Source organism: Anopheles bellator, chromosome 1 (genome assembly GCF_943735745.2).
Source record: "Anopheles bellator chromosome 1, idAnoBellAS_SP24_06.2, whole genome shotgun sequence".
Lineage (NCBI taxonomy): Eukaryota > Metazoa > Arthropoda > Insecta > Diptera > Culicidae > Anopheles > Anopheles bellator.
The window spans coordinates 52,867,007-52,889,120 of NC_071285.1; the positions used below are offsets into that span (position 1 = coordinate 52,867,007).

Below are 22,114 nucleotides of genomic sequence, written 5' to 3' on the forward strand. Positions count from 1 at the left end.
CCGAGTGCTTCAATTTTCTTTTATGACGCGAACTAATTAACATTGCAAATTCGCTCACAGGGCGCCAGGGAGTCTAAAAACTTTGAGAAAAGAATGAGGCACTATCGGGCGTAACTTCAGCGGACAGTAAGTGTCGCAAGCACTTTATCGTCCGCTACAGCTGGGTTTTTTTTTCTTCACACTCCCATCCCGAATGGCACTAATCGAAGGGATGAGTCTTCCGCCCTTCCGACGGATGCCAGCCCCGTGGAAAAAAATGGGCAAAAGTCTTTCTAATTATGAAATCCCATTTCCATGATTTTCGCATTATGCCCTCGGTGACCTATTTGCAGCTGAGTGAAGATATTCTTCGCTCGCCTCGGTTGTTACACCGCTGGCGTCGTTGGAGTTCCTGCTAAAGGCACTCGGAATCCGGTAAACCTTCGGAAAGCTTTACACATTTAAGCCGACACATCGGGATGTAAGCGCTACAGACTTTAATCCTCCGCATGGGGGGCACGGTTCCATCAACACACGGCCTATTGCCACGCCGTGTGCATAACTTGTGATGTGCCCTTTTTAAAGAAGTGACGAAAGCCTGCTCGCTCGGTGGCAGATAAATAAAGTGTGCACATCGAGAGAGAAGAATTTGCATACTTTTATGTGCTCCACGTGCGTCGGGAAGGTTGGGTTGGCTTTTTTTATTATTTTCTTTGCCCAAAACGGTTGCGCATCGAGTCTGGCGATAGGCTGAATCAATTTCGCGCAAGTGTATGTGCGCGTGTGGATAAATTTTACATCAGCCATCAAATGGCTTGCTACCGATGAGAACCCCTTGCCCGTGGGTTGTTATCCTTTCGGTTTTTATGGCTCTCAACACCCGTTGCGGTTCCTTTTTTCCGCGGTTTATCTAGCGCGTGTCTGGGTTCTGTGCTTAGGCACCGCCCGTCTGGCTTAACGAGAATTCTATTAAAACGTAAACATGTAATTCCCAAAACGGTTGTAAACGTTCGCGCGCGAATGGTGCTTTCGGCGGTCGCGTCCCAGCCCAGCGAGGTCGAATGTTTCCGCCTGGCCCTGGCCTGCGGCGGCGATTTCTTTTAGTTTTTGTGAAGCATTTTTACACTCAAAGTGGGACGCAAAAAAACGATGATCAAATTCAGTGGATAACCATTAATGGGGATATTGGGGATAATCCTGTGTTCGGTTTTAATTTTCTCTTTCATTTGGTTTGCATATTTTAAGGAAAATCTGTTGCCAGTAATGGCCGATGAAAGCAATTCCGGTGCACAGACGCTCGTCGCCCATTTACATATGCAAAGTGGAATGAGCAATCAAAAATCGATAAAGCGCACACCAGCATCATCCGGCACCGGCCGGATGCATTTAGCTGCCGGCGGGCAAGCGGGCAGCCGCCAATTCAACCGAGGTCAGCCTGGCCACTGGAACATTCTGAATGTCCTTAATTGAATTGTAGGCGACATGGTCAAGACGATCACCGCACGACGTCCCGCGATGGCGGTGTGAACAGATGGCCAAATGGAGGCATTGTCCTGGTCCGGTGTCATTAAAAATCAATTAACAAGCTGATTAAGTTTTCACATTTGCACCAGTGGCGCTGTTGTGAACCTGTGAACCGACCGGAAACCGGTCGAGCGTTGTACAACTCGAAACTTCTGCGGACACACTGCGCTAATGGAACTCGGTGGTAGAGAGATAGAGAGAGAGTTTGACAAATACTACAAGTGTCCTGGCCGGGTGCGCGATGTCTGCCGCCCATCGGGACTAGAAGTGGCTTTGAACATGATTGTTCGCTCCACCGAGAGGCGCCATCGAGTCCGGGTCGACCGGAGTAACGGGCCGGTTGACGGACCGGTCGAACAGTGTGCCATCTGTCTGGAGAAGTGTCACAGTGCAAATATTGGCGCTTCGTTCGACATGTGAATTATTGAAATCGCACGCCAACCGGCGACGGCGAGCAAAATGGGCTGCGGAATAACAATATTTGACCGGGCGGCTGGCGTGTTGTTTATTGAAATATGCAGTCTTTTCCTCGGGACGTCTCGAAAAGTGAAAAGAAAATATTGGACTCACAGGGTGAGTTTTTTTCCAAAATTATTACACGAATGCGCTATGCTCCTGTTAAGTCCATTGAAGGCATTTTTCCCGTAAAATGTTCAGGTCGATTTTATGCCTCGCAACCCTGGCATTCAAAGATCGGACACTCGTGGAAATGCACTTTTCGGTGCAACCGGCCGAACATGATTCAATCAACAGATTCATCGCCCGGAACGCGTTCGCTCGTCGTCGATCATTCTGCAGCCCCAGAGCAGTGAATCTAATCATCATAAATTTGATAGAAAAAACACAATCTCGTTCGCACTCTCGTTGCAAACCGCGTCCTTGGAAGGTTCTGTGGTGCCGTTTTTATGCAGCCTTCCCTGACGGTCGGTGTCGCTGAGCAGCACCGAGGGTAAATACGAACGAGGTGTTTAGTTGCTTTTCCGTGGGCACCTCGGGTATGTTTTGCCCAACGCTCTACTGCAGACGGAGTCGAACGGAACGTCGTCGTGGTGATAATTGAATTGCGTGATGCCTTCCACAGACCTGCGGTTTACGAAGTGCGCCGTTTCGGGGACGACGTAGAAAAATCCATTCGGCTGCAGAATGTGGCCGCGCCACATATTTGATGCAGTTATGTTGACGAAAAAAAAATGTTGGACCAGCTGTGCAAACAAGGTTCGTGCCAGCTTGCCACGGTTGCACCGGTTCGGAATGAACCAACTCTATTCGTGAACAACTGGAGTTTGGAGGTTAGGGAAAATATTGTATCAAAAAGAATCCGACAATGTTGCAATTTTGGGACCTACATCCTGTGCCGGATGGCTGAAAAATTTTATTAATCATTTGAACCAGTCAACTGATTTTTCCGCGGATCGGTCTCGCGTTCAAACGCCACCAGGAAGCGCCTGCAGATCAATTAAATGTGGTCCGCTTGTTGGAAGTTTCCCGAACTGCGAAAAGTTTCCAGATAAATAATGATTTCAAATAAATTTATGATATCCTCATGCCCGGATCCGAAACGCTAAATTACGCCAAAATTGGCGGCCTTCCGTGAAGCCGTGCGCAGGAAAGTTGCAAATTCCAAGATCTGCGTAACGTGGGACGATTGTTCCGTGGCAGGTAATTCGAAGAATTTTCAGCCAGCGTGCTAATGAAAATTCCACGAAATTTTCGCTCAGCTCACCAGTTTATCAGCCGATGGCAATCGACGCTGGGAGCTTTCCCAGCACTTCCTTGCTATCCCGAGCCAGGCAAGGATTGTGTTGACAGTGCGACCGTGAAATTGAATTACTATTATTTGCGCGTGAATGGTTCAAATAATTCGATCCACCCAACCAGGCAGACGCAATACACATGGTCGTGGGAGAGAATCAGAGATTATTTGTCTACCGTGTGGCGCACGGAACACGGAATATTTGGTGCGAGTTTATGGGGCTGATTTGAGTGTGTTTCAGCGTGCCCGTGAAAGTAGCGCGCATAATGTATGCGATGCTTCCGGGGCCGCACATGAATTGTTTATACTCGAACTCGGATATGGATCAGGCACAAACCGACCAACCGAGCACATGCATCGAACCGTGCAGGCCGAACGCTTATTTATTTATTGAGTTCTCTGGCGTTCGGAATTGGATTACACTCATTGGAGGAGAGAGTTTGCTTAGGAAGAATTATTTAAATTTCGTGCCCCCAAACACGGAAGATGCTTCGCTCAGGATCCGTGGCTGATCTAATGCCCCCGCGCGCGAAGTTGTGACAGTAAATAGCAAATATTGTGGTGTTTATCATTCAGCACCGCCCAGAGTGCGCCGTGACTGCCGCATTATTCTTCGGCACAAGCCGAAATCTTCTTCCAGAGCACTCAATCTAGTGGAAAAGACACGGTGACCAATTCATTTTATTGCACACAGTGGGACCGGATTCCGGCAGGAAAGCGAATCACATCGTAACAAGTGCTCCCGTAGCATAAGGTAGCTCGCTTCCTTGAATGTGCCACTTCGTTATGCTAATGAGGGCACTTTCTCACCCATCATTTCGTTACTGTCCCGCCTGTGCCTAGCGGCATAGGCACGTAGCATGGCCGTGGCCGGCGCCCAACTGCCTGCTGATTAAGAGGTTCCGCTTTGGCGTGTCCTCCGGTAGAACGCAGCTCGGTCCTCGCAGCTCGTCCCCGTAACTGACAGCCTGTTTGGCGTCTGTTGTGGACACGCTTTTCGTACCGGAATAAGCGGTGCAGTCGCGGCGCTTAGATTAGGCCACTTTGTCGCTGTGTCCTCCCAGCTCAAGGCCACCGGCGGAAGGACGATGTCCTTCATTGGAATGCCCTCCGTAATGACGCCCACAATTGAACGGACTGGAAGTTTCGGACTGAAAAACGGTTCTACATCACTTCTACGTTCCTCGGCCTCTTTTGTGGCGCTGCCATACACACCTTAATTTAAGGTTTACTTTGGACCTCCACCGATCCGCCGGTATCATTAATCTCCATTATGCTGCGGCTCAAGCTACGGCAGCATAATTTCGGCACCTCCGTATTCCCGAGCGATGATTTAAGGTAGCGGTTTGAAATCCAGACCACGTACCGGATCGCTTTTGGGCCGATTGTGTTTGCTTAGCGTTTCCCTTGCGAGGTGGTATTTGAGATTTTTGTAGCCATTGGTGAACGTTTTCCATCAAAAATAGAACCTAATAACATGGCAAACAAGAAACTTGATTGAGGAATGCATTAGAGAAAGTATACTGGAGCCGTGGGAAGGTTCGACATTTAATTAAATGGTACCTATGTCAGTCAGTTTGTTCGTTATCGGTCCGAGAATTACGTTCCAAAGGTCGCCTGCGCCTGCGGCTAATCAATATCTTTTCCGGCCGTATCCCGGTCTTGTCAACCTCCATAACCGTCGATAACAAAGGCGATAAATTTATTGTCACATCCGACCCTGGAGCAATGAATAGAGAATGTCGACAAAAAAAGAGCGTAATTCAGAATGTCCCTCCATTACGGCGAAGGTCCTTCCGAACGTCAATATTGTGAAATCGTATCTTTTTTCTTGTGGCGGGAGCCATGCTGTTCCGTTTGGCTTACGATAAAATCGAGCCTTACGCTCGTCAGCCTGCCACGGAGCACGGTGCCTAGATTCGATTAGAAGTACGGTATGATGGACACGATGTGACACACACAATGGCCCTCATCTTTTCATGCGTACCGCCCACGGTTTGGCCTCCTGCTGCGAGCGCCGACTTTTTTCGCCCAACACTAAGCTGTGGCCTTCGGAAATGACCACCGTCAACCGGAGGGAGGTCACTTACTAATACACCAGCTCGAGAGGATGGGCAGCACGAGATACGAGAAGCTAGGCCCACGCCCCGAATTCCGAGAAGATGCTGCTGAGGGTTGGCTTGGCTTGAGGAGCCTGTAAGAAGCTGGCTCCATGAGGAGGCCCAGGCAGGTTGGGCCGGCCGATTGTTTTCTTTTTACCGGCAAGATTTTTACAAACGAAACCATTTCGCCTACTTTGCGTACGTTTTTGTTGATGTTTTAGCCGTCGGGTTGCCGGGCCGGGCCGTGCCTCTACGAGCGCTGGCTTCTGGGAACTCGTTACAAACATCCAAATAGAGCCCCATTTCGGGGTGGCTCCGATTGCTTAAGGCGAAGCGATTTTCTGGAAATTCAATTAGCATGAAATTGACACCGGCAACCGGCAGCTTCAACCCATCTGCTGGTACCCGCTAGGTAGCGGCGCATTCCCTGAACCGTGGCAAGCGAAAGGGCACGGCATCAGCACGGCATTTCGGTTGACTGAAAATTGTGAGACACAAAAATCCTGCTTCTTAGCAATCGCCTGGGCACGGCGCGGCGTTTCTCGGGTGGGAAAACTAGAAGGAACGGGGTCGTCTTATCGTGACCATTCGTTGGCACGGATAGCGAAGGTTAAATAGAATTTTGCCTTTCGTTTCCAAATCAGTTATGGCGAAAAAATCTTCTCAACTGGAAATTGGTCACATCAACGCAAGTGAGCGGGCAGAAGGGATTAAAAATGAAATTCGGTGAAATGTTTTCCTTTTCTTTGTTCCAGAAAAATGCCATGGTCGGTTCAGATTTCCGTTCTCGAATGATGGTTAAAGCTCACCCTCTCGGGAACCCATTGTTTCCGAGAAGGTCGTCACGGGGCGAAGAAATTGTGTCCAGAATTATATTAAAGGCTACAAGTCGCCTGGAACACACACGGTGACGGGCACACATAAGCCGACAGGCGGCAGGCGACTGATATCAGGGCACCGACAAGGGTGCTAACAAGATCAGGACCCACCCCTCCTTCAGGGCTGGTGTGAGCTGGATACCGGAAGTTTAGCATAACAACAGCAACAGCCCTCGTACGACATGGCAAATCTTTCCGTTCGCTCGCGTCTAGACCGCCGTCCCGAAACAAGTTCTTACCGAGGTGCTCACTGGCCGGCGGCCAGGACAGGCCAGCCAGGTACACGGTTGACACGGTGTGCTCTATTTCAGCCTTGTCCCTTGGCCCACATTCTTCGCGGGACGGCCCGGTGGCCCTGACACTTGCGGAAAGTCTAACGCGAAAAGGACACCGTGATAAACGGGCGAAGGCATGCTGCAGCTGTGTGAGGAAAAAACTATGTCCCAAGAAGGGGTTTCCCCCTAGGGGACCCCGCCTGATTGTGGTTGCGGCCGTCCGTCCGTCTATCGTTCGCATCCCGAAATGGGACGATTTTTGAATCTCCACGTCGAGTGAGTTTTTTGTGGTCCTGAATTCGAAGAATGTTCAATTCCAGCGCCATCGACGTCGACGTCGGCTTCCGGCAGACGTGTTTACATTTTTGCTGTTTGGGGAGTTGTTCTGTGTGTGAAGTGTCCTGCGGTCATCACGCGCCACGCTCGTTACACACATCCGATGCGGGCTCTCCGACGCAGAAACCAAGACCAACGAAAAAGCGGAAAATGTCATCCCGAAAGTCAACTTCTTAGTCGAAGCACCAGTCTTTTATGGATGGCTGGGCTGTGTTGAGTGACAAGTCCGGTGCATAGTGAGCAACTGTGGCCATCAAGCGGCGTATCCGGCGTGCCAAGCTCTGTTTTCATAGCCGGACGGGGCTTGGCCCTCGCGAAGGTCGTAAATGTCCTGGCGCAATAATTATGAGCGCAAAACGGATCACATTACTTGACACGGCGTGTGTGTTTGTGGAGAGTGTCATCAGTCATGTTTGCCCCCGGGGCTTGAGGCGCCAGATTGCCTGCTGACCTTTGGTGTAAATTCTGCGTCGAGGATTTACCATACTCAAATTCCACCCCACGGCCCCGATTTTAGTCGGGAGCATCGAATTACGGTACGTCGTGATAAATGGAACCGGGAGTTCCGTTTCCAGGCAGACTCGAGCGCTTTTTTTATTATGACTAGTTTGCGAAAGGGGTTTCCAGTTAGTTGACGCGGTTCGACACGCTCCGTTGAAGATTGATGGCCAGCCGGCGTAAGCGGAGAGTAAGCTTAATATTTAAATTGGTAACTAAAGGCTAGTCATCAGCAAGATCGTCTACTTCTCCATGCACCACCGATCGATACGGATCGATCGCTTCCTGGCAGGCTACCGAGCGGTTCGCTTTAACTCGATTGCACAATAATCGATCGGTGACGCGGAATTGTTGATTCTAATCATCCGTACGACACGGCCCCGGCCGTACGTGATGAATTAGACATAACGCTCGGCGAGGCAAGGTCCCCGCAAGGGTTGCCTCTGCCATCCGCCTGCGTCCCGTTGGCCGGAAGTTCGTTCCGTTCGTTCAGAGTTCAACCGCGTGGTTCCATTGTCCTCGGGACCGGGGAATGAAGGGATGAAGTGGCAGGATATGGCTATTTTTGTTCTGGTCTGCCTCGGCGGCCAGGCACCCACGGTCGTGCTGGACGACAACGACGACGCCGTCGTCCATCTCTCGACGTTTGTTCGTTTAGTTTCACTTTCTGACGGCCACTGCGACCAACACACACGTGCGACCGGGGGTTGACGTAAGTGGTTTGGTTAAGCTTTTAGGACCCGGGGGGGATGCAGTCGTTGTGTGGAGCGGGTGGGCGCACAAGAACCCATACACAGTGCTGGTCGAACGCATACCAAAGCGGTGCACACGGCGAAAGAATTTATGTAAGTCCGGTGGGTGCGCGACTCGCGACGGAAATCAGTTCACGTCCTGCCGCCCGCTCGTTAAGGCTCTCGAGCGCTTGGTCGCCGCCGTTAGCTGCGTTCTTTGCGAAGCCTGCATTAATCACATTATCGCTGGTGAAGTTTGGGGTCGATCGTGTGCCCCCGTGTGTGTTGTGATGCAACGATCGTGAAGCGCACTTCGTGACACTAGCCTTCGACCCAGCAGAGGTTTCCCAAAGCCAAAAAGGGTAAATAACGCTGATTATCTCTGCACGGACTTAGCGGCGGCGGCCCTCTGGGCAGCACGGTGGTTGCGTAATGTCGAGCCTCGTTCGTGATGTGAAGCAATTTAAAACAACAAACTGGCGAACAGTGCCGTGCGATGGACGAATCGCGTTTATCTAGAGCCTTTTTTTTAAGGGACCACGCGGCCTCTTGCTTTGGGGATTATAATTTCTGTTTGGAAAGTTTCCTCTTTTTTTTCTTCCAAACTAGCAACAAAATATTGTTCATCGGCATAATCGGTGTTGCCTAGGCCCAGGACAACGTCATTGCACGGCGCGGCCATTAGCACGGCACCGCACGGCATAAAAGTTCGATCCCGAAACTCTATCGTACTGTGGCAGTGTGTGTTTGAGTGATGTGGGGACGGAGGAACAGTTATTGTGCGCTGAAAAGTCACGAAATAGTGCCGCAGGACACGGACACGAGCACACGGTGAATTAATTATTCAAAAAGTTCTCCGGACAAGTGATACACGCTCGGGCCGCCCCAGGACTACTGCAGCGCCCACGGCCCCGTGAAGGAACTTTTTTGACGATCCTTGGCTTAGTTTCCGCTTCGAGTTGACCTACGGGCACGGAATTGATGCAGTTCGGTGGGCATTTGTTGCTGTCCTGTTACTTTCTTTATCGGTGAAGGGTTTAGTTCCAATAGCTCCCAGGCACTAGACTCAGTAAATCAGCTAGCGAGCGTGATGATCCTGAAACTTCCCCGGGCGCCATCCGAAGACGGTAGCTTAATGTGCTGACTAAGAGATTATCACATACAAATAATTTACCTAGGCGAAGATTTATCGTTACTGCCGGAGCAACCGGCACCACGGTGGCCAGCATACGGCTCTGCTATCACCCTCCTCACAGGATGACTTTTCGGGAAATTAGTTTGAGCAAATTATCATAATTCACACATAAATCTACGCGCCGACTCACCTGAAGCTTTTCAATTAGAGCTCTCCGCAGTCCGCATTCAACATTCAGTGAGCTCGCTAAGATAATGGCACTCGATAAGGACATTAGGGCGCCAGGCTTCTGTGGTATCGCGTTGCGCATAATTCTTCATTTTCATGGGAAAGCTCGATCAAAGAACTATCCCGAAAAGCGGGTAATACGCTGAAGTGCTTCCCGATAATAACCCCATCAAAGGACGATGCTCTGCTGCTACGAATGTCCTCCTGTTGCTAGTCGCACCGGATCAGAAGTTGTCCACTATTTAAACTTTGTGCCGAGCCGCAGGTATGACCGGAGTTTCCCCATTATGCCTGAACGAGATAGCCCACATGCGACGCAAGTGCCTGTCAGTGTCTGTGGAGTGAAAACCGGTGGCGTTATGCTTTAATCCGCCGTGAAAGTTTTTCAGTGCCGTCAGCTGTGTCGCGTGGTCATTAAGATTCAAGACCATGCATATGATAAATTGAAACTAAAGCTCCTTAAAACTGCAAATTTCACCCACAGCTGGCGCTTAACAGAGCGTCAAAGAAAGGACACGGCTGCGATAGTTGAGAATAGTTGGTCTCTAGAGAATTTTTGGGTGGGTTTTTCCGTCGCGTGGAAAAATGAGTAACGGAACATCTGGTATGGCTGCCCCGATAGTGGTCCAGTGTTGTGGTACGCCCGTCGGTTTGTTCCCGTGGTTGATGGAACGATGGTCCACGTTTAATTTGTGTGCCCTTCACTTACTTCGTCATTATGTTCGTACGCCTTAACCCGGAAGCGCTACAATTTAATTAGAACTGGCCCCGTTCATAATTTCCCAAGGGGGAGCCCGGTGGTCTGGCGTTGGCCGCGCTGGTTGGTCGGTTTTAGAATACGTTAATTGATCAACCTTGGGCGGAACTATATTGTCCGTTACACACAATGTCATTATAATTGATAATGTAAAAATAATCGTCGGATTTGCTGCACAATCGGACACGCCAATCCCGATTTAAGTATCCCAACGAACCTCATTACGCAGTTCCATTCGGGGGGGCGGCCCCTTATCGATATTAATCCCTGTCAAAATCACCTGCAAATAGAAGCATATTTCATAACCACCACCGGTACATCGCATTGTGCGATCCGATTTAAGTGCACTTCTGCCTCAGGCTCAGTGCAAATCCCACTTCAACCACAATCCGTTGCTGCGTTGCTGTACGCAAATATGGTACACGCGCGAAAGCCGGCGTCGATTGTTTGCATGCCATTCCGTTGGCAGCCGGGTTGAATTGAATTTCGATTCGAAAAGAAAACTGACACACTAATGAGGGGCATTAGTGTCAGAGAGCATTCCAAATGCTTCACTCGTTATAACATGGTACTTCACCCGACGAGGCGAGCTTGTGTTGCCCACAATGCTCGGGTTTGCATTTCGTAAAACCTCTCCATCGGTGGCGTGTGGCTAGTGCTCATGCAGATGCTTTCTTTTTGACCCTGAAAGGGTCGACGGTATCCCCAGCGCAAGGTATCAAAACGTTGGTTAGTTTTTATGTTGAACGTCAATAATTTTATTTACCAGCCCTTCGATAATAATCAGAGCACTAAACAAGCATTAATTGTGATAAAGCTAACGAAGCATAATATTGACACCCACCACATTCGCAGCGGGAATGGAGAACCCTTCAGTTGGCAGGGCTGCTATTTGCGAGATACGCAAATATGCCAACGCAATTAATTTGTTAATGTCACCACGGGACGGTCATTTTATTCAGCATTCGTAGTTCCAGCAAACGACACAGCTTCACGATCGTTAGGTTGTGCATGGCCTCGAGTAGCGACGGGCGAGAGGCGCGCGTGTTGGCTGTTTTGTAAATTAATCACATAAAACTCATACTTTTCTCTGTATTTTTTTAGCCGTTTGCGCTTGCAGCATCCGTTTGCCAATTTGTGCTGCCCGCGCGCGTGCCCGGCGTGTGCTTGCCAGTAGTGGGTTGACAAAACAAGATAATTGATGCATTTCAAGTTACAGGGTTGTCGTAGTGGTGGCCGGTAACCGGGACGCGGTGATCCTCGGAGGACTCACGCCCGACACACAGTACCAGCTGACGGTAGCCGCCGTCTGGAACGGGAAGAAGTATCGCAGCCGGCCAATCGTATTCAGAACGCTGGGTAGGTGTTAGCTTCGCCCTGCCTTTGCTCTCGCCTCACCTGCTGATGTGCCCCTCTTCGCCTTTTTCAACAGAGCCACCAAGGACATCGTACCAGCAGGACTCCGGTTCGCTGGTGGGCAGTAGTGGGCCGCCGAACTCGCCCCACGCCGACACCGCACCCTCGCTGAGCGTCAACGGCATCTTCAGCGACGAGTTCGGCAATATATCAGTAAACTCAACATCCCGCGAACTTCCAACGGTAAGCTCCGGGCTCGGCACGGCTCACTGGCCAGCGAGTGTTATTTTCCGCTTTTCCTTTCTGTCTTCTCGCCCACAGATCCGTGGCGTGGAGATCGGTATTGTAGTGTTAGTGTTAATAGTCTGGGCCGGTGCGATAGCTTTATTTTTTAATCGATGGGGTAAGATAAGAATGTTGCTTCCATATCAACCGGACTACAAGCAGGAACAGCTGAAGGTTCCTGGTACGGGCGTCTGTGCCAACGGTACCTGCAACGGACAACATTCCCATCAGGTAGGACCTTGCCGTTTTGTTCCACTTCCTATCACTACCACCAACGCCATTACCACCACCACCACCACCACCACCACCGTCATGTCGTATCGCTCAACCGAAGTAGTGTTCAAGTTTTCCAACCAACTAACCCCCGTTCCCGTGCGACATCCGAGGCCGTACGCCCGCTTCCGTCCGTGGGCCTCCGTTTGCCGGAAGAGGAGATGCCCGACCAGCCGTTTGTCTTCTTTCTCCTTGTCTCTGTCTCTCTTTTTCTTCCCCTTATCTCTCTCTCTCTCTTTCTCTCTGTCTCTCTAACTCTTTTCGCTGCCCTTCGACTATCTCTACCTTCTCATTAGATCCTTCTTCCTCTCATCTAGTCGCTAGCTGGTAGTTGCCCTTCGTAGAGCTCCTTTAGTCTCAAGTCTTCAGTCCTTTCGAACTGTCCCCTCTTTTGCTCATGCTGGCTGTGTTACATTCTCCTAAGGACACACTTCAATACACTACTACCATGGATGTCAAACTCTTGCGCTACTTATCCTGCAGAACGCAATGGATGTGACCTTAACTGGCGCTCTCCAATTCTGTGCCTTTGTAACTCTCTCTCTCACTCTCTCTCTCTTTCTCTCTCTGTCTGCTTCTGTTTCTCTTACCTTATCTGACTCCTCCATATTTCTGGCTCTATCTCTCTCGCTCTCTGTTGCTCTTGATCTCTCTCTTTACAACATGTTTGTGTGTTTGTCTTGCAGACCACTTTTTCCTTAGCCTCCCCCGTACTCTGATTGATGCTTCTTAATTGAAACCAATAGAATCGATAAAATCGTCGAACGGCACACGAACGGTAAACAGTTGCGTGATGTTGTTCGAGCCGGTACCGTACTTGGGGTCTTCCATCTTTCTTGTGCTTTCTTCTGCCAGCAACGACAGTTCCCGAAAGCTTAAATTGGTTTATCAACTCCGCAAAAAATTTCTTTCTCAACTCTGTTTTACAGTTATCGTTTGTTCCAAAATATTTTCAAACCTTCAAACCAGGCGGCACAGAGTCAATAGCTGATTAAAATTGACTATCGATAAATTGGCACATTGGTCGACAATGGACCAACATTTGCTATTTCTAATTGGAAGAAGCTTCCGAATCGTTTCTTGCGGCAACATACCATTGTCGCACGTACCGAACGTGGGTTTTTGTTATCAAAGTTATCTGACGATCCCGCACAAAGAAGTCTTTTTCTGGAGACCGCCTCTGCCGATGCGGTACCTGATGAAACGATGATGAAGGTGATTATCGTTCCGTTTCGATTCGATTGGTAGTGCAGAAATAGGAACAAACGAGTACCGCGTATGAGACGGAACTTTGTTTCGTGTGCCGAGATACGCCGATAAGTTTTCAACCATCCCTAATAGCTCTTTGGCGATACTTGTAACCGAGCTTCACAATGCTCGCCCTTGAGTCCGCGCAGTTCGAGTGTCATTGGTTGATTGGTGAAGTCGAATAGTCGAAAAGTTACAAAAATTGGAGACAGTGTTTGGTATCGCCAAAGAATGCACCAGAAGAGGGCCGAGGACAGATATGGCAGTATTCCTAGCATTCAGTGTTCCTTTCTTTTTCGCTTTCTCTTCTTTCTTCCCCTTCGAATATCCCCGACCGAACCAACCGCCGATCCGAAACGAACGACGCAGGAATCCGAGCCCGGACTGGAACGGTTCGCCGTGTTGCACTTTCAAGTAAAAACGATTCCACTTGGCCACTTATGCTAGTAACAGACTCAGTCTCAATGCTCTAACACTGCTGCCGCTGTTTCGCAAAAACTTTCTTCATGCTCTGTTTTTATTCTCTTCTTTATACTTGGCTTATAGTATCACCTTCCGTTACCGAACCTTTGTTGTCGAAGCATTTGGCCAATGCTGGTCAAACAAAAAAATTAATCCAATTTTAAGTCAAACACTCTTACACCATCACCTTTGTCTTTTGCAAGCGTTTCGTTTCGGTTCAAGCGTTTTGTCGAATTTTATAACAACGTTACGTTCTGTTCCTTGCACACGAGGCGTTCCCGGTGGAGGAGCTTCTGTAGCTCGGGGCTCTGTTCTTCTAGTGCTTCTTCTGGTTGCAGATGGCAGCCATTTGAAAAGAAAAGCCTTACCTTACGATTCATTTGATTTATTACCGCACAATGTCAATTTGGTTTCAGGACCAGGACTTGGTTCGAAGAGTGTGGCGCTCCTTATTACATTGAGATGTTCACACATTCTGTACATCCTGTTTTCCAAGCAATGAAATTTATTACATTTTTTAAAATTTTGATCAAATATTGGGAAGATATTTTAGTACATTACGTGATTTTTACAGAGGCCCTCCGATGGAGACGCCTGGTCTTTGTTAGTAGAGATTCGACTGATTGCATTCTTTTAGTGGTTTGGTTCCGTTTTGTTGTATCTTGAATTTCTCACCCGCTTTTTGGCCACACGTATCCAGTGGAGTTTGTTTCTGTTTCGTTTCGGCAAGCAATGAACTGTAACATTCAACATTGGACTAATGAACTGAACTTGTGTATGAACTTTACTTTCTAGACCCTGCGGCGTTGGCTGTACATTGGTTGTGTTGGAAAGCTTAAAGAACACACGAGTGTATGTAACTTTCGAATATCTCTTCTTACATTATTAAGTAGTTGTACAATGGACCGATTGATGAGGTCCAGTATTGCTTGTAACTAATGTTTTCTACACCATTACTGATTACTATTCGAAACTACTAGCTTTGGTTTCTTTGTACAAATATATAAAAAGCAACACACCAATGAATATTTGCAAAGCATAGAATGACAATATCCACGATAACAGTATAAAAGAATCGAAACACGTACACACAATGTTTTCGTATTAGTTTTGTAAAGAGATCAAACAGATATTATCTCGTACACACAAGCATGCAGAGTTGGGATCTCATCTGAGCACACGCATCTCTATCGTCGCATTTATTTTGATATCGAATTTTGTATGACTATATTTAAATATGATCCGTACACGAGTTTAATACATTTCTAGCAACCAGTTCGCCGAATTCTCCAATTTGATGCTCAAACCTCTGTGGTCGCTACCATAAAGTTGAAAATAAGCAAAACATTCACAAAACTGCGACTCTTGTTATCATAATCTTTGTGGCAACCGGAGTCACTGTTCGACCAAAGTTGGAAACTTTTCCCAGTTTTGGATGTTTTGGGTTGAATTGGTTGAGAATCTTCCTTTTTTCCGCCTCTCTTTAACACCGAATAATTTACTCTCTTATGCAAAACCGAACCGACGGAAAAGGATGCCGATGTTTTTCAGTTACGGAGATAAACTCCGGTCGCGTATCATATTGGGGCTTGCAGCGCCGGTTCATAAACTCTTTCCGCTTCGGCGAGTTTCGCATCCGGTTCGGTGCCGGGCAGGGATGGATAAAAGTTCCATCCCCGGGTGGTATCATAACTAACCATAAGCATCCGACCATCGTACCGTGGCCAACGGAAAGAACCCGGTGAATGGAGATTTTTGCGGAGACACACAGTCATTCGCGCGCATTCTCGGCGAATCGAGCGAATTCATTTGAACACGCCCCGGGCGATTTTTGGACGATTCGAGCCCCAAGTATCGAACATAAATCGATTTCTCATGTGCGGCTTAAGGCGGGAACCGACCCCACAAACGTGAGTGAAAGAAAATCCACCCGGCTGAGGAATGTGTCCATGTTGAATCTTGTAGCATTAAAGGCACAAACAAACCGTGGCGAGCGGAAAAAGTTCTACCCAAAAACCCCAAGACCCGTGCGTTTGGCGACTTTTCATGGGATTAAGCTATCTTTGTGCCGCGACAGCATACCTCGAAAACGTTGTCGGAGCACAATAAGTTTACGGGAGGCGCTTTTTTCACATGATTAAACGATTCTTAGATGGTTCGTCCGTCCCGGGAGGTGTTTGGAAACATTTATGATAAACTGTTTCAACTGTTATGAGTTTTCTTTGTTCGGTGGATACGATCAGTTTCACGAATCTGGAATCTATACGGGGTCTAGATTGCAAAAAGCTACCAACGATTCTAGGATGCCAGACAGCGTCTCGCTTATCGCTGGTAATTGAGGCAATTTGCCTTGGGCCCGATTGGTTCCGCCGCCGGTCGTCGTATGATTGATTGCGGTACGTTCTGATTTAGATTGCCGACCATTGCTGCATCGCTCAATTTGCCGCACTATCATTTCGAGAAATTGAGAAATTGAGTCTATCATTTACTTCGTACATGTTTTGGCAATTTGTTCCACTTCGTACTTTTGGATCATTATTCTCTTATTTGGTCCCTTTTTTGGAACCAATTTCCGAAACAACAAGCAACATAGATCGTCATTTGATTCGAGTATTTGTGGCTTTATAAATAAAGTTGCCCATAATGTAGGCGTGTTTAGTTTCAGCAGATGACCTTTCCAAAACCGCCATCTATCGTACCAACGACCGCAGGCATCTCCCGGAGCTTTCAAAATGCCGTTCCGACCGATCAGCATAATCGAATTCAAATTTGGCGTCGAAATTATTTAAATTGCTATAAAGACCCAGAGGCCGGAAATGGACACGGGCACCCCTGGCAACTTTTGGAGGTGGCTACTTCCTCTCAGCGGCAATGGACCGTTTAAGAGGTCAGTAAATTATGCAGAAACTCGATTCATTCGATCCAATATGGCGTGACTCGAGTGGTCAGCTGGTATTCATGTGGTTGGATGGCCGAACAGTTTTTCCTACTTCCTGAACCTTATGGACCGGAAATGAAGTGTGAACGACCGACCGGTGGAATCGATTTTCCAAGAAAGCGGAGGCACAATCTTTGCGCGTCTGTGGCATTCGTATTCTCAGCTGTGTCTCTCCCATTCAAAGCAGGTGTCACCCAAGGACGTGGCCGCTGGACTAGCGTCATTCTCTCGCATGATAATGTTTACCGGTTCACCTAAATCTTCGTACCTTCGAAACAACAAAGTGCGACCGATGCCGAACGATGGCACACTTTGAGTGTCATCTCTCCACCGGATGCGGGATTTTTATCACTCACCATCACCAAAGGGGGACGTCTGTCGAAAGATATTCTTTGTTTTAGAGACGGCCTCTCTTTCCTTGCCGAGGTTTCAATATGAGGCCATCCAGAGAGCAGATTTAGCAACTTCAGTGCGGCAAGTAGAGATTGGGATGGGTTTCTGGCTTTTTTTTCTTTATTCTCCATCACCTTGCGAGAAAATGGTGGCACGAATTTATGATCCTCAATAAGAAGATGAAAACGGAACGGAAATGGAATCGTTTCGGGGCACCCCGTACGCCTGCCGTGACGGAGTGCTCGGAGGATTGCAAACAGGATTTCCTTCGCCAAATCTGACACGTTTTGAAGCACTTTGTCGAACACACTTGCCCACAGTTGCTCCGCTTGGGACCGGGGACGAGTTTGTTTGGCGGTTTCTTGTCAGTCGTGCTCTGTGCTAGACGATCAACGGACGGCGGATGAGGATGAAGATGATGATGATGATGATGTCGTTTATTTCCTGGCGCACGTCTGTCGGCAGGGACCAAGAGCGCCTATGCTTATGCGTCACTGCTGTGACCGCGTTGAAAAACGAAAAGATAGTGGGTCGTAAATCTTACCCGCTCGAACTTCAAACGCTTGCCAAAGGACGGTGGCAGCGGCCCTGCAAATCCTGTTTCTTATCCAACCGGAAGTGCCACAGTAATGGGAATAAATTAAAAATAAATAAAAGCAGCTTCAATTCCGCCTCGAAGCGGAAACCGGAGATCGACGGAAGCTGTCCGTCGAAGCGAGCCGACAATGTAACAGCGAACGAGCATCCGCGTCCTTCCCGACCCGACTGGCCGGGGATTGAATTAATAGTAATCTGTTTTACTGTAGGGCCCCATGAATAGTGATTGCGTCAGTCCGTTGCACCGGGGTTTATGCCGGATGTTGACGGATGTGACGGAGTGTGCTTCAGTTGAAGCGTATCAAACGACACTCTATCGGCGAACGACGACCGGTTTATGACGATTGTTTCTCAAACGAGCCAAGATATAAAGTCGACAAACGACGCTCGACATGGTGCTGCAGGGAAAACATAAAATGCATCCAATCTTCCCTAGTGCATTCCGGGCGAAGAAAGCTCGGAAAGATAACAATGTACGTACGGGCTTCACACGACGACACCACGAGCCTTTTTTGTTGCCGGGAATCGGTCGGGAATCTATTATCGAACACCGGTCGGGCTCGCGTGGAACACAGCATAAAATTAGCATTTTCTATCCATCCTTCATGGCGTCGCTTTGCAGCGTAGGCCAAGAGAGTAAACCTTCGCCACTGATCCGAACCTAGGAAAGTCGCCGGAGCCGTGAAGGTCGTGCGTCCACCCAAAGGACCACCGAGCCAGCCCTCCGGCGGGGACGGAATAAATCTTCCGAAGGATCCGACTTCCCGATGGTGACTGTATTTTATAGCGCTTACGGGTCCTGAAATCCTTTGCCGGGTGAATTGGCTGGCTGAATGGGTGCATAAAATTGCTGGTTAAAAATGCAGTTGGCCCAAGTCGCTGCTAAACGCTACACGAACTAAGGAAGTTCGCTGCCGAAGGTCACCTGAAAATGGCGCCCCATTTTGCACATAATCGCTGCACTTTGCCCGGCACCAACACGTTATGCTGCTGCTGCGGGGCTGCCTATTTTTAAGCTCAAAATTTTATCAAAACAATTCCTGTTCCGTAAATTCGCAGTACGTGCGCCCGACCCGGCACGATAAGCATCTCCAAATTACCGCCGGCCAGTAAATCTGGGGCACCATTTTCACAGCCCTGTAAATAATTCTAGTAAAAAACCCGAAACTGGCCGGATAGCTTCACCATAAAAAAACGAAGAAACGCCATGAAACAATTGACCACCCGCAGAACGGTGGGCTCCCGGTGGCCAAGGTGCACGCCCAGGCTCGGCCGCCAGACCCGGGACCGGAAATGCAACCATTTTCCCTGGCAGTTATCCGTGTGTTGCCCGTTCCACCTTTGGGGTGCCTTTGGGGAGGTGAAAAGAAAGGAAAACAAATGAACAAACAGCGTCACAAAGGAACACAAATAAACACGCTACACGATGTCGGTCCCGGTCCTGTGTTTTCCCGCGCCATCCTGCACACCCAACGGCTTCCGGAGCACATACAGCGCTGAATGGATTTTTAAAATGGCCATTTCTGTTGTGTGCAGCGCCACTATAAACACTCGCCGCCGCTGTGTTTGTGCGACACAAAACGTGTCAAACATAAACCAGATGTGTGGGGAGCACCGGAAGTGGACCGGGCCCGGGACGGGCACCATTTGTTATTTTCGCAACTGATGCTGACACCGTTGGCTTGCGATGCGTGTTGCTATTGCTCCGGTCCGGTTGTTTTTCGTCGACACGCACCATTAGCCGATGTGAATTGTGCCGTGCCGTAGGTGTTAATTTTGCCATTAGATAGGCAAATGATAAGCACGGATTGGTGGGGGAGATTTGTTTTTAAATTAATTGCCGCGCTGCATTCCACCCAACAGTCGATCGGCGGTTGATTAGGTGTTAACGGTCTTAACAAGAGTCATTGATAAAGAGTGCACAGATTGGCAGGTTTCTACACTTAGCTATGACCAAAGGAGAGCAGTAACAGATTGTCACTTTCCGGGTAGCAAGATGGAGGATTCCATTTGAGTTCGTTACGCAACGACGACTCTTTTTCTCAATCGCGAGATTTTTACGAGTGGCCGAACACCGGAACCGAGCGACAGTTGAATAAATTTATCAATTATCAACAGGCCTTTAATTGAATATTGGCCACACTTCCGTCCGCTTTCTATTGTTCCGTTATTTTATTGGTTTGTAAGCGAATTCAATGCGCATAAAAGCGTGAACAACTTTCAGGCGCTTGTTGAGCCATTATGGTGTGTGTTTTTTTGACGGGCGATACCGGATATTTTGGGGGTCCGTTTTATGGCATCATAAATGGGGTTTATGTTGTTTGATTGATTGCATCCGTTTAACAATGGTGCACGGGTCTTCACGACCATTTTATGGTCGTTCTTTTGACAAGTTTTAATGATAAAAAAATAAAGACAAAATTTTGAGGATTTTTCACATCGAAAATAGAACCACATTTAGGGTGGTTCATCTACCGATTACTTGGCTTTTGAAACGTTAAACTTTATTCTGGAAACTGTAATGATTTAGTCAAAACATCACCTTTTACGAAATGGTAAAAAATGCAAAAAATTTGCAAAAAATTGGTAAATATTTAAAACATATTTCCAAAGTGCCGAGTCTTCGACTTCAACGAAATTGGAAATTGAATTTGAGCTCATTTCCACTTCGGTGGTTATGTTAATAAGCCGAATATGGCATCATCGGCCCGTTTTTCTTCGAAAATGAAGGTGGGGCCACCGTAACCGTCGATGGCGTACCGAGCTACCAAGAAATGTTGGCTGATTGATTCTTCAGCGAAATTGAAGCTGATAAGTTGGACGACAGTTGCTTTCAACAGATATTTTGCTTAACGGACCATCCAGTACCAATCTTTTATCCTTGTTGATGAACATCTTAGAATATTTGACGAAAAATAATTAAGGCTTAAGGCTCTCTTTATTGTACACAGAGATTAAGGAAGCTCATATTGCCACTCCCTTAAAACGGGATGTGGTTTAAATGGATGCAACAATTGGGTGCTAAATAAGGCAAGGATCTGCCTTTTACGCTCCCTTGCGTTAGATCACACTGGAACGATGCTAACAGACGCCAGAACCCGGCCGATGCCACATGTGCTGGTTGGCGAACTTATTTACATAAATACCCCCGGGGCATCTTCACATTGCGCCTGCTACTAAACGCACGCCCTAACGGCGCTGCCAGCGATGCTTCCAAGGTCATCAATAATGCTCCTTAATATGTACGCCACGTCCATTCGGAGAGCATCATAAAGTAGCGCGCCGCAGTCCATTGTAAAGTTGCCAACAAAGTTTCGATCCGTGCGCGAAAGGCGCGACGCCGCACGTAGCCGGGGGCTTAGCGTAGGATGATGTCCACTTTGACAGTTCACTGTTTTTGCTTCGACACCGACACCAACACCGACCTACAATCCTGCACACCTTTAGACCCCGAACACCCATCGCGCCCTGAGCTGGCGCGTTCAGGAACTATCACATCACCACACGAGAGAAAGAGAGCAGGATGGGGCCAGAGACAGAGAGAGAGAGAGAGAGAGAGAGAGAGAGAGAGAATGGAACTGCTGAACCGAAGTGTACCAATCCGCCTATTTTGTGTATAACCCCGTCACAGTGCATTCCACGGTGCGACAGCTGCAGTCTGCTGGACCGCTGCTTTCAGTGTCCACTGTCGCGCCACTCGGAGTCGCGGGAGTGCGGCTGTCAGTTCGCGCTGCTGCACCGGGCGGACGCGGACAGCTAGCATCCGGGGGCGGATGCGTCCGTGTCGGCCAGCGCGGGGGACGGGACGGCGTCGACGCCCGGGCCCGGGCCCGGCCCCGCGAGCAGCGCGCCGCACGCCCATTCGCATCCACCGCTGACAGGGCCGCTGCGCCGCGAGTCCTCGATCGTCGACGAGCGACGCGCCTCGATGATCCACCCCGCTCGCCAGCCACTCCTGGCCGCCAACCATGCGCCGGCCCGGGTGGCGCATCATGCGCCCCCACCGGCGCTCCACATTCACCCGCTGCTGAAGCGCCACCGTTCGGAGGATCGGCCCCGGCACCACGGGCCACCAACGCCGCCGCCGATGTGCCACCAGCATCCGCAGCAGCGCCCTCTGCTGGCGCACCACCATCGGCCGGCGGGAGTCGCACCGCCGCACCACCACCACTCGCACCCGCGGCTAAGCCAAAGGTACCGCCAAAAGTTGTTCTCGCGCAGCAAACAGTACACGTCGGTGTGCAGCGCGGCCAGCGACGGTGGTCACGGGACACGGCCTCCCCCCGGCAAGTCCTCCCGGGAGCACGCGGACGACGATGTCGAAGCCTGCGTAAGTTGCCCAGTTCCAGTTCCACCGCACCGTGCA

The 22,114-nt window shown here is 49.1% G+C and overlaps 1 protein-coding gene across 1 annotated transcript in view; it reads left to right on the plus strand.

The window, feature by feature from the left end:
• Nucleotides 1–22,114, plus strand: part of LOC131216487 (uncharacterized) — a 40,928-nt gene that overhangs the window by 9,636 nt on the left and 9,178 nt on the right. Inside the window, exons 3-5 of the mRNA XM_058210995.1 lie at nucleotides 11,416–11,555; nucleotides 11,629–11,795; nucleotides 11,874–12,068. Coding sequence (XP_058066978.1) covers nucleotides 11,416–11,555; nucleotides 11,629–11,795; nucleotides 11,874–12,068 — 502 coding nt within the window. The remainder of the gene's footprint in view (nucleotides 1–11,415; nucleotides 11,556–11,628; nucleotides 11,796–11,873; nucleotides 12,069–22,114) is intronic.